General features: G+C 42.9%; 1 protein-coding gene across 1 annotated transcript in view; it reads right to left on the minus strand.

Annotated features, from left to right (window-relative positions):
* Nucleotides 1-16,370, minus strand: part of TBC1D22B (TBC1 domain family member 22B) — a 58,614-nt gene that overhangs the window by 31,866 nt on the left and 10,378 nt on the right. The window contains exons 4-6 of the mRNA XM_018557249.1: nt 8,921-9,100; nt 4,697-4,767; nt 44-172 (exon numbers count right to left, since the gene is read on the minus strand). Of these exons, the coding sequence (XP_018412751.1) occupies nt 44-172; nt 4,697-4,767; nt 8,921-9,100 (380 nt within the window). The remainder of the gene's footprint in view (nt 1-43; nt 173-4,696; nt 4,768-8,920; nt 9,101-16,370) is intronic.

Genomic DNA, 16,370 nt, shown 5'->3' on the forward strand with positions numbered 1-16,370 from the left:
AAGAACCAACTATTTTTACTACTAATGGTTATGGATTTTGTACCTGTCGATATGTATCTTGATTATGCTCTTCATTACGGGAATCATAATACTGTTCTATAAAACCAAAATACTCAGCACGTTTCCTCTGGAGTGTTTGTTGTTGTCTTTCCTTATTGGCAGGGAGATATCCCTGTAGAGAGAAAATTTAACTGTCCATGTCAAAAGGTAGCTTAAAATACGAATAAGAGTGTAGAAAAGTAAAAAAACAAAACACATTACAACCTAAAATACAGAAAGTACAGTGATAAACACCTGTTGCAGTCCCTGCAGGATTCATTATACATTTGCTCATTTTAATTGCCTCCTTAATGCCTTCTTAGTGTATTTGACATGCAGAATGTTTTGTTATTCATGCTCTATACCAGGAGTAGGACAACTTCAGCCCTCCAGTTGTGATACAACTACAAATCTCATTAGACAGTGCAAGATTCTGACAGCCACTGACATGACTTTCAGGGGCAGATGCATGATGGGATTTGTAGCTTCACCATAACTGGAGGGTTGAAGTTTGGCTACCCCTGCTCAGTTCAATAAAATGAACAGCAATAACTATAAAATTCAAAAATCAAAGAAACTCAGCGTAAATTGTAGTTTGTTTCTACATGAATAGTCACTGGAGAAATGCCATCATCTTTGATGATGCTTTAGCAAAGTCAAGATACACCCCGTCTACTGGTATTCCTTTGTCTATATTACAACTGACTTCCTCGTAGAATGTCACTTGATTAGTCTGACAAGAATGGTCCTTCATGAAGCCATGTTGGTTGCTACTACTTATACCATTTTCATAGGCAAATTCCTGCACGTAGTCCCTTATTATTCCTCTGAATATTTTACACACTATTGATGTTAAGCTGACTGGTCTATAGTTACCAGGTGTACTATGTTTTCCCTTTTTGTATATTGGTACCAGATTTGCTTTCCGCCAATCAACTGGTACAATACCTGATATTAAAGTGTCCATAAAGATTATGAACAGTGGTCTGGTTATGATCTGGCTATGTTCCCTGAGCACACGCTGATTTAGCCCATCATGGTCCTGGAGATCTGTTTACATTTAATTTATCCAAACTCCTCTGCACTCTGACGGCTCAACTAGCTTGGTGCAAATTTATAACGAGTGTTCGATCACAAGCCACAATGGGATTGAAAGCTGACCAATCACAGGAAAGCATTCTATTAGTATGATACTTCCTCCCTGTCAAAATGCCCAATCAAAGCTGAGAGGGTGTCATCAAGGCAAATGCCTGATCTCCACAGACGCCTGCACAATGAATGAATAATTAGACATGAGAACACTCCAGATAAATGAAGCACTAATAGCATTGAATAGATAAAAATCAAATATAAAAAGCTTAAAATGTTTTGCAAGGCAGAGGCACTAGCACATCGCTGGAACGTTGAATACACTGGTATGTCGGCTACTCGTCACAACAGATCCGAAAAGCCGGCATCCAACCAGGAGACAACCCAGCGGCTGCAAAGTGACTTAATGCTACCTCATTGAAAAAAAAACACACAAAGTCTTACACATAACATAGATGACAATAGGGGGAGATAAATTGGTATTAGCGATACAGTATAACTAAGCGGTGGTACTGTCGTAAATGCACTACAGGTACCAATCAACGCACAAAAAAGGTGAAAGAAATACTAGTTGTATAAAAAATTATTATAATAATAATCTTAAAAATGCGAAAATTTTAAAAATGATTATCTAGTATACCGATGTCATAATTAATTCGTAATGTATACTGATGGTAATTATTGATAGAGATGGTAGTAGATATTAAAAAGGATGTTAAAATTGCAAATACAAACAGACTGTGAGAGAACCCTATGAATAAGAACTAATAATGGGTAAATAAAAAACAAATCTCTATAAACAATGCACTAAAGGACTCAGATAAAAGAATACTGATGGTAATGTGGGACATGATAATAATACAGAAAATAAGCTGATGATACAATCTTGGTAATGAACACTTAGTTGATGAAAAATTGCATAAATCTGTATTTGAAACAGAGGCTATATCAATCCCCTCATTAAGTCCCACCAGAGACAGGCTGTTCAGGGTGTAGATCCAGAAAGCCTCCCTATTGCAAAGCTTCCTGAATCTAACACCCTCATCCGCCATCTTAGGAATACCCTCAATGCCAAACACCTTCAACCCCTCAGGCTTGGCACAGTAAAATTTCAAAAAAATGCCTAGGTAGTGAGTGGTCATCTTTCTTTTTGAGAATATTACTCTTATGTTTTCCGAATCTAATTCTCAGGGTCCTGGACGTGTGGTCAGGCCCGGCGCTACCACAAGGCAAGCGGCCGCCTGAGGGCGCTGCAGGGTGAGGGCGTAAAAAACAGGGCATTTTGACAAGTACTTGTACTTGTCAAAATGCCCCGATGCTTGCGCTATGTTTTTTTTTTTTGGGAGGGCACAAAAATGCAACTTTGTCTCCAGGTGGGGTCCTAATTTAGCTGGCCAGCGACTGGCAGAGGATCCCCACACGCGCGGCAGCTCTGGCAGTCGCCGGCCAGCTAAATTAGGACCCCATCGGGAGCTCCTCCCACTGGACCAGCGCTGACTCGCCGCTGCTCTCCCGCACCGAAGGTAAGTGAAGAAAAAAAAAAACCATGCTGATAGGGAGGCCCAGCGCTACAGGGGGTCGGGTCGGGGAGGGGGTTGGGAGGGCACAAAAATGCACCTTTGTCTGTCTAGGCAAAAATCCTAGCACCGGCCCTGCGTGTGGCCAACATACAAATTTGCCACGTGGACAAATAATACCATAGATAACAAATTCTGACCCACAGTTTAAAAACTGCTTGATAGAAAAAGTTTTTCCAATGGAACGAATAAAATCTTTTTTGATGTGCCATAAGAATGGACAGGCCCCTCAATTCGGAGAACCACATTTGAAACAACCTGTCTGTCCGAAGATGCCTATACCCCTAGTGGATGTAACTGATTTCAACTTACTGGGTGCTAGAGAGCTGCGCAAATCTTTTGGTTTCTTAAACATTACACTGGGCCTCTCAGGAGGAGAATCAGATAGCATTGGATCTTCCATTAGTGTTCTCCAATATTTTCTAAGGGTTTTGGAGATTCTGAATGCTCCATCATTGTATTGAGTACAAAATCTCAAACTAGATCGTTCTCCTGATCTCAAATCATTGTCAGATTTTGTATTATGGTTGGATAGATGTGTAATAAAGGCCTTATCTAGAAGGGCAGCATCATATCCTTTGTCCAAAAACATAAGGCTAACTGTACAGACCTACTAGTGTCATACAGAGCCCAGCACTGCCACAGAACAATGTGCCTGGCAAGCCCCGCACTCTTCCTGTAAAAGTACATTCAGAAATGGTGCCTTCAGTTAACAGAACTGAAAGGTTCCTATTGCAAAGTGTTATGCCAACCTACACCAAAGAAAACAGCAGAAAATGCTGCAAAAGTAAAGTGGACCAGGAGAATAAAAAAAAAAAAAAGGCCTATGAACTGTGACCACTGTGGTGAATAATCAGGATCTGGAAGTATGACACTGGCAGAGCAGAATGGTTGTGCAGGGCATAGCCCAATCTGGAGGTCAGGTAGGAACACTGTTCCCAGACATAAGCTTTGTATTGACTGCCCAAATCTGGGGGTGCCGCTTACCTTTCACTTGCTCATTTCTGGCAACTCCAAAATTGATGTTATCTCCTGCAATGTAATGTTAAAGGGGAACTATGGGGTAACCTATACTAACGCCCTCCCGTGACCCAAAAGTATATATGAGGACTATTGCCTGCTATATGATGAGAGCGCCGCAGGCAGGCCGGATCCAGTCAATAAAGTAGAGATCCACACCGCTGGCTGACAGCGGGCTCTGCCTTTCTAGAGGCAGAGCCAGCTTTGCCCGCCTCCTCCCCCTGTCCGTTCCTCCAATCAGCACTGGAGGATCAGAGAGGAGGGGGGAATCCCTGAGGGGAGCGGTGACTAACAGTAAGTGAGCGAGTGGCGTTATGTTTTCGTTCACTTCCCGATCAATAGAGCCGACATGTGACAGTTTCAATGTCACACGTCGGCTCCAACTATGGGGATGAGTGTAATTCACTCACCCCATAGTTCTCCTTTAATGGAGTGGGCTCATGAGTTAATGGTTACCATAATTAACCCAGTCTGTACGGTGCTGGCTAGAAAAGAAATACAATATAAATTTTTTTTTTAGGTATGCTGTTTGAAAGGGAGCACAAACATATAGTAGGGTTATCCCAAATGTCACTGCAAAAGTGGAAATACACTAAGGACACTAAGCTAACCTGAGCTCATACTATACTTGCAACCACTAAAATTTGACTGTGCCCTTTTCTTTGTGTCCCACCATGAGTTATAGAATAACTGCCTGTGAGTGCAATGAATGCTTGGAGCATGCTAGTTGCCGATGTCTGCTTTAAATACTTTCCAAGTCACTGACCTGGAACAGGCATACAGATTAGGAAGTCAGAACAACTGATTTGCACACCTATACTACAGGTTGATGACTCAAAGTACGAACGCCATCAAATTAGCATGAGAACCAGGGGTAACTAACACATCCTTATTTACTTATTACAGGTTTCCTTAAACTTTATAATTTGCTGTTAAATTTTAGTTATTGTATCCACATAAAAATATCTTACCGACAAAAGTCTCCATGTGATTGGTCGAACATCTCGAGGAATTCCAGGCCAGCTATACTTCCTTAATTCATCTGTAAAATATTTGTGTTATTAGTACCAATATCCTTGTTCAAATGACCAGCCACAAATGGACATTTGTAGTAATCTTAATTTCCATTTTTAATTGTTCTAAAAATGCTGATTTTTAGTCTCTACCTCTCAAATCATGAAAAGCTAAAAAGGTTTCACCCTCCTTATAAAACATTAAAGTGTATGTACAGGCAATGCATTTTAGATAAAGGGAGTTTTTAAACCCCCCATTAGGTGTCCTTCTGTGGATATGTCCCCACTTTTTGTTCAACAACTTAAGTGAATTACCATCTTAGTTGTCACCAGAACATTTTTAAGATTGGAAGCTTCCCCTCGCCTCTTGTTGTGGTTAATCTGGCTTTCCATTCCTTCATGTCTTGGTGACAATGCTCATGAGGGCAAATAGAGGGTGAATCTTCCCAATAGGATACAGACCGCAATAAATGTTGTCTAATCCTGTTTGACTCTACTTTAAAAACAATTTTGTCCAGGTCAGGGTCACTTTAGAGAGCAAGACAGCAAGAACATTTGTAAGAATCTTTATCCCCATTCCTAATGTATGTAAACACAAAAATATTTATTTTTAATGAAATAACAGTACTTAGGTGCAAGCAACTTTGAGTTGTACAGAAACACCTGTGTCAAATCTAAAATTGATCCTGGTGTCCCTACGGACCAATGGATCTTAAGTCCAGACTGTAAATGGAGATTCACTTCTACTCAAGTTGCGATTAAGCCCTATTCCAGGGCTCAAAATATCAGGACCTGAGCTACTTGCCAGGCCTTAAAAGTTACTTGCCACCAGTTGCCCTGCCTGACCCCACTCCATCCTATCCTTCTTGTGCACAGATGTACCATGTGTACCTGTGAACAAACTAATCATTCTTTGGTGGACCAATACCGGGCATAGCACAAACACACAGAGGGCACAACGTGCACACAGGGCATAAGCACATGCACAACACACAGGCCATACGCACAGCACAACACACAGGCCATACGCACAACACACAGGCCATACGCACAGCACACAGGCCATACGCACAGCACAACACAGGCCATACGCACAGCACAACACAGGCCATACGCACAGCACAACACACAGGCCATACGCACAGCACAACACACAGGCCATACGCACAGCACAACACACAGGCCATACGCACAGCATAACACACAGGGCATACGCACAGCATAACACACAGCATAAAGGTGCCCATACACCTGACTATTACCATACGATAATCGCTGGTGATCCTGGGATCGTACGATAATCGGCAGGTGTATGGGCAGCTCGTTTTACGAGCACGCTAGAAAACCCATGTGAACTAGTACGGGTAATACAGAGCAGCAGTGTAGAGGAGAGTACAGTGCAGGCAACTGAGGCATTAGTGAAGAGAGGGAGGGGTGGGGGCTGGAGGAGAAGGCTGTGTGCAGTGAGAGATGATTCCTCTCTGCCTCCTGGAATTTGTAGAAAAGAAAGATGTGCACGTGACCAGAATCAATGTGCAGGGCTCTTTCTAGGTGACATGAAGTGTGGGGGGAGAGAAGAGCAACAGGAGTGAGCACAGCAAATTTTCTAAAGGAATTCAAATAGTAAAAGTTAATTTTAAAACAAATAAATGTGGCTTTGGAGAATGTTCATTGTGTAGATGTGTATAAGGAAAAAAAAGCTGAGGGTTTTGATCCACTTTAAAGATTGTAAAAGAACCCCAGAGAAATTAGCCCTGAAGTCAACCTAAAGAGAAAGTCCGAGCAAGCAAGACCCCTACAAAATTGGGAAGGCAGATCCAGGGGTACTTCACAACCCAGCTAGTGAATCACAACACCCTACCAGTAGGATGAGCTGAATTCCTTCTACCAAACAGATAGCATGTACCCTAGAATTGACAGATAACCCTAAAAACAGCCAACTAGACCCACCATTCATGATTCTAGGAATCACTCACTTTGTCCCAAAAACAAGCCATATCCTCTACTGCACAGTGAGGGTGGGCATCTTAGACTCAGTACTAGGAACATTTACCTGAATAAGAGAAGGAATGCAGGAGGAAGAAGGGACTTGCTCAGGGGATGCAAAACAGCCACAGACAAAAGGACCTAACTCCTGGTGATCAGGTCCCACAGAAACCTCTAGCCTTGAACTAACCCCCCGCAGTGGTCAATTGTACTAAGATTTAAACACGTTTCTCCTGCTTAAAACTCCAGGGGAGTACAAGGCCATCCAGTGATGGATGCCTGTTCTGGAGAGGTGAAATAACTACCTCCCTTACAATCAGGTTGCTGATGATAGATTAGATAAATAGATAGGATAGATAAATCTGGATGCATTTATGTAATGTTAACTGTTCATTGTCTCATATTGCCTCCAGTATTTAAGCATTTGTTTTCATTCCGATTGCCTGATGCCTGAGGGGTTTCCCAGGTTCCCCCTCTCCTTCTGGGCCCTGGGGGAGACTAGAGCTTTGTCTGGTCCTTGCCTTGGGGGTGCCAGGGTTTCCCATCTCTTTATTTGCTATGCCATGTTCTTGTGTTTATTTAATGTTTTCTTTCTATTTTGACCTGACAAATTTTTTATTTTCGGTTTCGGTCTAAAAATTCAATTTCGGTGCATCCCTAGTCAGCACCATACTGCTGCTGCATTCAGTACCATATCCTTCCCCCTAACTGCACACAGCACCAATGCCAGCCAAACAGCACAATACAACTCCACCTTCCCCTGTTTTTTTTCCATTGTACAACCACCTTTGCACGTACCACCTGGAAACCCTTCTCAGCACCACATCTTTCAACTGTGCACATCCACAGCTCATCTCAAAAAGGTACAACCAAAGCCACCAGCTCTGACCATGTGGACAGAAAAAATTATGGTGCGAGTACTGCATAATGACAAAAGGTATGAAAAACATTTTTAACACCCCCTTCCTTCCTACTGTGCTATACAAGAAAATTATTTTCAGTAATAAATCAAAAAATTAAGGAAAGAGGAAGAAAGGAAGAAAAAGCAGGACAGTGAAAGTATTGGTTTTCCCTCACATTAGAGATAAGCAAAAAAAAAGACCCTTCGGCTCCATTCATACCTATGGTTTAGGTGCGATTTGGTATTCCTGTGTCAGGAACTTGCAATTTCCTGCAGCAGGAATTCCAAAACTTCAATTTTTTCAAGGATCAGCTGTCCCCCATTCAAGTTAATGATTGGATGGCAAAGGCTGCATTTGAAAGTGGCAGAACGTGGACACATCACATGTAATTGTATGTTATATAATTACATGCAGTTAGGTATCAATATCTATCCCTGGATGCTTAGATTGTGCATTCTGCCACTTTCACATGCAGCCGGTCACCCATTTATTAACTTGAGCAGTTGACAGCTGCCGCTTGTAAATGGAAGATATGGAATTCCTACTGCAGGAAAAGTTCTTGACGCAGGAATACCAAATCGCATCTAATCCATTGGTGTGAATGGAGCCTTACATTGGTGACTAGTGGGAAATGGGCCCACTTACATTGGTGGTCAGAAGAAGAGGAAAAAATGCACCTTGCAACAAAGATAATTGGAATGAATACTCCTTACATTGGTGGCCATTACAGACAGCCAAAAAAAAAAAAAAAATGTATTGGTGTCAGTGATTGCATAACAAAGAGAAGAGGGGAGAGACTCCACTTGTTGCACAGCACTGTAACTACCAAGTAATGTTGGCCCCAAAACTATGCAGGCATTATCGGGCAGGAGGTCAATTTTCTACTGCTTTCAACTTAATGAACCCTTAGCAATCTCTTAAGGAATCCTAGTTATAGGATTAGGAAGTTATACTTACCCGAACTGCTGAGCCGGCTCCCTGCTTCTCCAGTCACCGTCACTAAAGCCTCTCTCCTGCTACGCTGTAGCACTCGTATGTTCCTCGGCATCCTCATGTCTATACACTGTGTATAGTACGTGATGATTTACGGGACCTTAGACTGCTGCATAGGAGGGGGAGAAAGGCTGGAAGGACTGGTCAATGAACAAGCTGGCTCAGAGCATCAAGGGAGTACAACCTTTTTATTTTTTTAAGCACCTAGACAAAAAAAGACCCCCACTGCAAGGGTTAAAGAAGAACTCTGGGAAAACTTAACTTCTAGAAAATACCTTCACATATTTTTACTATAGCTTACCAAGGTCAGTGTTCACACTGGAAAGCAGCTGTCTGAATTTTTCAAGACGCGTCTTTTCCCTTACGTTCATGGACGGCGCTCCGGAAGCATTCTGATCAGAAATTCTAGCAATAAGTGGAATAATAGGCCGGAAAGGATGCGGCTGCAGTTTTTGTAGTGGCTTCCTCATTAAAGTGGGATCTAGAGGACAATAAGAAAAAAGTTACAGTAAACATATTTCAAGGTAACAGATAAACCCCGATGCAACATTCAGTTTGTCAGAGGCAGAGCTTTCACATTTACCTTTTTCCTATATATATATATGTTCCCTGTTCCCATAGCTGCTAACAATCTCAATGAAAAAAAAAAAAATCATCAAATCATTAAGTTCATCTTATATTTCAGAAATGTAAATCTTTTGGTAGGTAAAACAGTTCACACATGAATTCAGCGGCGTTTAGTTGTCTGCCTAGCATAAGAAGGTGAACCTAGCAGCAGAACAACAACAAAAAACTATAACAAAATAAAATCATAATTTCCTCCTATCTACATTTGCTGTCAATCAACCTCAGGAAGTCTGCAGTGGATTACAAAGGACAGGACAAATGGACAGTTCAGGAGCATATTAGATAGCCATATTTTCTATAGTATAAACAAGGGTTAACATACATGGTTAGTAAAATCAAAGTATCAAGAAAAGGAATGCGGGGCAGCGTGGCCAAGTCATGGAGGAGTGAAGACCACGTTTTCTTTGCTCCAGGCCCGACTTACCCTTGCTGCCTCCCTACTGGAAACAGACTCACCTCTCTTCCCCATGACTAAGCGGGGAAAGTAGCGGGGTTCGCATTTCGCCCCTAAAACTGCTTTCAATCGGCTGTTTCAGACGCCGGGTCCCTCCACGGACATGCGCTCTCGGGATGCAGCCATGGACTCTCCTACTGCACAGCCGACGGGGCGGGACTAGCCGACGGCAGCCGGTTCAGACGTTCTTGATCGGCGACTCCTCTCATTCCTGGCATTCTGAGCCTCTACTGCCATCCCCGAGTCATGATAGTGTTTGGCAACCTCCTCAGTCTGACCAGATACAGCTGCATAATTCCGAGCTTAAGGAACTGCTCTGCTCTCTCCCTACCAGGGATGACCTGGCTGCCATGGCACCTACCAAAGCAGAATTTGAAGCGTTCACAGTTAGCATCGAGTCTGCCTATAAGCAAGCAAATCGACGAGGTTAAAGAAGAGGTCACCACTGTTGCCTATAAAGTTTTTGCTATTGAACGTTCTCAAACAGATCTCATTCGCAGAATCACCCATCTGGAGGAAGAGGAGTCTTCCTCCAAGCGTCAGATGATTGCTCTGATGCTCGGACTGGATGATCAAGATAATCAGGGCAGGCGAAATAATGTCCGTGTTAAAAGGGATCCCTGAATCTACTCATGCTGCGGATCTGAAAACCACCGTACAGGGTATCTTCAATTTGTTCCTGGATCGTCCCCGATAGAAATTGACCGGGCCCATTGATCCTTAGATCACCGGACTATGACAGACCGAGGGATGTCATTTGTCGTGTCCACCACTAAACTTTAAAAGGAGGATATTTTGCAACAGGCATGATTGATTTTGACGGGGGCCTTACAAATGAGGCGTATGCTGAAACCTCTGCTGGAAGCAATAAGAGCCTCCGTAGCTTCTTAGAGATGGGGCTTTCCCTTTCACTTCATTATTAATAAAATCGGAAGGGACTCCTTTCGAGGTGCCCAACTGGCTGCTTCTCCCAAGGGCAGGGAATCCTGCACTCGCTCATGACCTACCCCTACGTCGCTCTCCATCTCCACGTGGATAAGCTTCCATGCACTCCTCTGGAAGAGCTTTCGGTAGAGCTCGCCATACCCCTCGGGGGGGAAGGCACTCACCTCTGCAGCCCTCACAGCATGAACTGTAAGGTCATCAATTTCATCTGTTTTCACAAGTGGCTAGTATAAACCTCCACCAATTACACATTTTTCCCTGCAAGGGTTTTGCAAATTCTGGAGCTTCTAATATGCAGTGTAGGTTGTTAGCTGTCTCCCTCCCTCGCACCATGGTGCTGTGTTCTGCACCCGCGGCGGAGGGATCTTGCCCATGATCTGGGTAGACTTTAACTGACCACAAGACTGGGTGGTGTACCAGGGCGCTTTGCTTGATCCCTATGAGCTGGTCTGGGCCCCTAATTACTTTGGTTTTACGGAGTGCGAGAGTGGAGATCGAAGGATTTCCTTAGCGTTGCTGCTGCCTCTCCCTTAGCGGTGGCTTTGGGGCTCCTCCGTGGGGGTCTCGTCTGGTGCCCAGACGTAGATGTATACCTTGATTTTCCTCTTGCCGGTGGTCTGCATCAGCTGGCTTTACCACTCCCAAGGTGTATATTTAACATCTTCTGATATCCTGCGTTATGGTGCATTGAATTACATTTCTGGGGGCTGCCACCTGAGCTCTTCCAGACCATTGCTTTACCATATTGCCCAAGGGTTGGGACGGGAAGACTTAAATTGAGTTGCTTTGTTTATTCATTATGGCTTTTTTTTTTTTTTAATGCTTCTTCTCCTGTGGCTTGTGAGCTGTGTCGTCTGGGGGAGTTTAATGGGAGGGGGTCCCCTGCATGTTCTCCTCAATTCTTAGCTCTGTACCTGGGTTACTATGTTGCACTATCAATGTCCATTTGTATTCTCTAGATATGGTTATCTCTCACGCTTAGGCCCAGATTATCTTTCGTTCACTGTTCATCCCCCCCCCCCCCCCCCCATTTTGATGAAGAAAGTTGGTTGGTTAATGCTTAACTGCTCTTCATTATTACCTTAAGTCGTGTGCCTGGAGCGTTTGAATGCTTCCTTGTCTCCTGTTTTGATTACTCCCCCCAATAGGCCCTACTCTCCCCAGGTGTTTACTCCCCATTTCTCACTACAGTATGGCCCTGCTTCGCATTGTCTCGTATAATGTTAAAGGCCTTAATGTTCCAGAGAAGCGGAGGATGATTTTGACTGATCTTCACTGTCAACGGGCCCATATAGGTTTCCTCCAGGAAACTCACTTCCCCGCTATTAAACCCCCTACAACTTCGTGACTGCCATTATTACCCTACAGCTTATCGTAGTTATTCGCTAGACAAGAAGTCCTGCGGGGTCAGTATCCTTCTTTCTCAGTCTGTCCCATGGACCCTACTCAACATGTATGCTGAAGAGGAGGGCAGGCTTCTTATGGTCAGAGGGAGGGTCGGTGCCATCACTGTTATATTGATCAATGTTTATATACCTAACCAGGGTCAGCTCTCCTTCCTGGATAGTATGCTTGAATTGATGGACGACTTCAAAGATCCACATTTGGATTCCTCCAGGTCCTCTTCCCATCTCTCCTACGCAGCCTTGAAACGAGTTAGAAAGTGCCTCCACCTTTTCCAGCTTGTGGATGCCTGGTGGATTCACCACCCTACTACTCGGGCTTACCCTTTTTTTGCCATACTACCAATACTTACACTCATATGGAGTTGTTCTTGGTTCACCACAGCTCCTTTACCTCTGTCACAAGCTCTGCTAGCTGTAATGTTTCTCTCTCTGATTACGTCCCCATTGAGAGAACTGTAGACTTAGGTCCCACTGCGCCTCGTTCTTGGCATTTGAAGGAATATCTCATCTCTGACCCCACACTTGTTTCTGAAGTACCCAAATGGGAGGTAGTTAGATCCATAATGGAAAAACATTTGCACGTCCTCCATCTGTGCCCTGCTCTAGCAGATATAGTAGGACCTCATCCCCAATTAGTAGTCCACAGAGGACAGAATTTAAAAGATCACCTAGTAAAATCGAAGTACATGGCAAATATGCAAAACAACGTGGCTGAACGATTAAAAGAAAATAGTGGGTATGTTCCCCTGTGGAAAGTGCCAGGTGTGCGCATATGTTGACAAATCAAAAACTTTTTATGGCTCAGATGGCCAACATCCGTATAAAATCATTCAATTTATCAACTGCTCAACGGAAAGAGTGATCCATCAACTAACATGTCCATGCAGGAAGATGTATGTTGTTAAAACAAAAAGACAGTTGAGAGTACGAATATGTGAACATATGAGAGTTATTAAAAACAATGAGAAGGACAGTCCCATAGCACAACACTTCAAGGAATACCACAATGGGGAATTGAAGAATCTACAAGTCAAAAGGAATATATGTACTCAACACATCAGCAAGAAGAGGTGATTTTGTTAAGATTTTACAATAGAAAGAGAAAATGTGGATATACAAATTAAACACACTGGCACCACATGGGTTAAACACAGAATTTAATCTACAGGTATTCCTTTAATTCATGTTCAAGCAAAAGCTTGTTCCAATTTTAAAAAAGTGAACACACACACACACACACACACACACACACACACATACTTTGATAGAATAATAAGTGAACACCCATGACCCTACACCCATTTGAGTGAGAAATTAAGCTCACTAATTGCCCACAAGTAAAAAACAGGAATGCGGTCACCTATAGAGAACGTTTTTAAATTGAAAAATGACATGCTTTCATTTACATGGGGAAAGTAAAGAAGTAGTTATTACTAATAGACTGTCATGGTCTTAAAAGGAAGTCAATTCGTCTCTCCCACTACATTCTGACGAAGCCCCGTTGTAGGAGTGGCGAAACACATCAACGTGGAGAGTACGCCATCCCATCCGTTCATCATTGCATACATATGATGGCCGTTTTTCAAATCTTTGGTGGTTAACCTGTGAAGTCTACATTAACAAGCAGGCATAACGGACTAAATCAGAGACACTTTTGGAACCTTTCCCAAGAAGCATTAACTTTCAAACTGCTCCTATTAACTTCATCTGCTGTGAGTAAAATCAGTGCAAATGCCAGCTGACAGGTAAGAGCTCTTACTTGATTTATGCAATGGACATTAAACTACTGTAAAGAATTTACCACACAACAGCTCATCATTTGTGCTACCATTCAGCTCCAATCAGTGCCAGCAAATTAGCATTTTCTGAGAGAACTTGCAGTGGCTATTAGGGGGACTACAAGTGTGTTTTGTTCACATGTCCAAGCATTTATATAATCTGTGAAGGATGAAATGAACAGGAGAATTAACAGCTCATTCATTTGTAACAAGACCTTCCAATATAAAATTAAGGAAAGTGTGTTCAACAGGTGGAGCAAGTGCTATTGATAGACGGATGTAAAAGGTGCCCATACACTGTACAACCCTCGCAAAACTTTTGTCTTGCGAGGGTTGTAAAGTACTTAAAAAAATAAAAAAAAACTTACAATCTGCCCATCTTGGACAGGCAGATCGTACTTGCGATCATCGCAAGCCTGAGGGGCGGGCTTACGATGACTGCAATGAGGGGCGGGCTTACGATGACTGCAAACGGGCTGTGTGCGCGTGCGCACACCGGCCCGTTCGGCAGTTGTCGAGCCAGCAGGCCACTAACTCGCCGAGAATCGTATGATTCCCGGCGGGTTTTCTAGCCTGCTGGTTCAACGGAAGACGTGCGACTGTACAGTAGAAACGGTCGCACGCCTTCCATACACTGCACGATTCTCGTACGATCGTGGGATTTCCCGCGATTCTCGTACGAGAATCGTGCAGTATATGGGCACCTTTACAAGTCTTACTAGATTCTCTTACATCAATGTATTGTTACAATTTGCTTCTTTGAAGGAAATTAAATCCAAACAAAGACATTTTCAGGATCAATATTGACATTGATCCTGATACATTACTGCTGAAGCACAAACAAAATATGAAGGTCTCTTTGTATCAATACTTTCATCTTTACAATCATCTTCATAGAGCAAACAGGGTGGAGATTGGGGTACTGAATGTGTGTTGTGTGGGACAACTTTATCTAATTTTAACCAGAGGTGTCTGAATGTGTGGTGAAGGAATAATTGTCAAGGAACACTATGATACATATATATTTATTGGCTTTTTCCCCCCCAAAAAAGAAGTTTAACTTTTTATATCGTTAGATCTCGATTTCTGATGTGACTTCTTTCATGGCCCTATTCTCTAGAAGACCAAAAGTGTTTGGTTTAAGGAGTTCATTTAAGTCACTAATTGGGATCTACTAATCTAAATGTAAACCTAAGGACAGGACTCCCGGTTAACTTTTAACCATTTGTGCAGTCAGAGAGTGGCCAACTAGACCCCCCGCAGAGGGACATGCTTCCGCTGCTGCCAACACCCCAACAGTTATGGAGAAAGAGTATGCAATGCAAAGAAAAACCCACCCCTTCTAGCCAGAAACCAGATACTGGAAGTCCCGTAATGCAAGCAGCATACATTCCACCATGGAACACACACACACACACACAGTCCCAGCCATACTAGCCAGAGCTCTGCACACACGCAGTGGAGGAAAAAAAAAAAGAAGAAGTTCAGGGCACAGGAGAAAGGCGCAAGACAGCAGTAGAGAAACCAAAGAGGGATAAAGAGTAAAATAAAAATTAAGTACAAACCAACAAGAGAGGCACAGTTACACCATGAGCCTGCCCATATTCTGCCAGCCATTTAGGCCAGGCCTAAAACACCCAGCACATGAGCAGTGCATGAGTGGAGGATTTACCCCAACAGAATCATCCCCCCAGGACAGCCTGAACCTTTTTTTTTTATGGAGTTCGTTACTTATCTTGGGCTCTTGAAGTGAAATAGGCCAGTGTTTATTGAGATAAAGATCACAGCTGCAATATGAAACAAAAGAAGAAACACTATCTGGAGGACCATTCAAGATCAGCATTTCAATCAGAAAATTAAGGCCAACAAACACTCTGCGTCCAGGGAGGTGTAAAATTAACCATCTGCACTCTGATCCATCGAATCAAACAAATGTCGAAGGGAACTTTGAAAACAAGTTACTGATGTAGGATCCTAGACCGATTAGTTACTACTTGAGAAACCCAGGTGGAAAAACAAACAATGTCCTGAGAACAAAAGAAAATAGATTCCAGTTTTTCTCGGTCTGGTCATGAGATGGTGCAGGATTAAAAGGAATCACACTCATGGTGTGAAGGCAAAAGACAGTAGTGGATAAAAGCAGGTAAATGGGACTTTTGAGGCAAAAACCAAAATGAACCATCCAACACTGCTTGATTACTAATAAAAAGTAATTCTATTTTTAAAAGTAGGGATGGTCTGCTGGCTTTTGAGAATGTCCTAGTTGACGAAACTGGTCAAGGGGCGAACCTTGCTGAGGCTATTCTGATCCGGAAATAGGTGACTAGTGACCGCTGTGGAGAGGATCGTTTTTTTAATTTACTTTTTGCCGGCTAATTCTAAACATATCACATTGAGCAAACCAAGCAAATAGACTGTGGAGAGGAGCACGAGACTCAGAGGGTGGAACATAGCTTTGCAACATTGTATCACATATTCTCTGATCCTCTTAAAGTGTGCAAGTTTACTGATGTGGACTATATATATATATATATATATATA

Source organism: Nanorana parkeri, unplaced genomic scaffold (genome assembly GCF_000935625.1).
Source record: "Nanorana parkeri isolate BGI_ZX_2015 unplaced genomic scaffold, ASM93562v1 scaffold276, whole genome shotgun sequence".
Lineage (NCBI taxonomy): Eukaryota > Metazoa > Chordata > Amphibia > Anura > Dicroglossidae > Nanorana > Nanorana parkeri.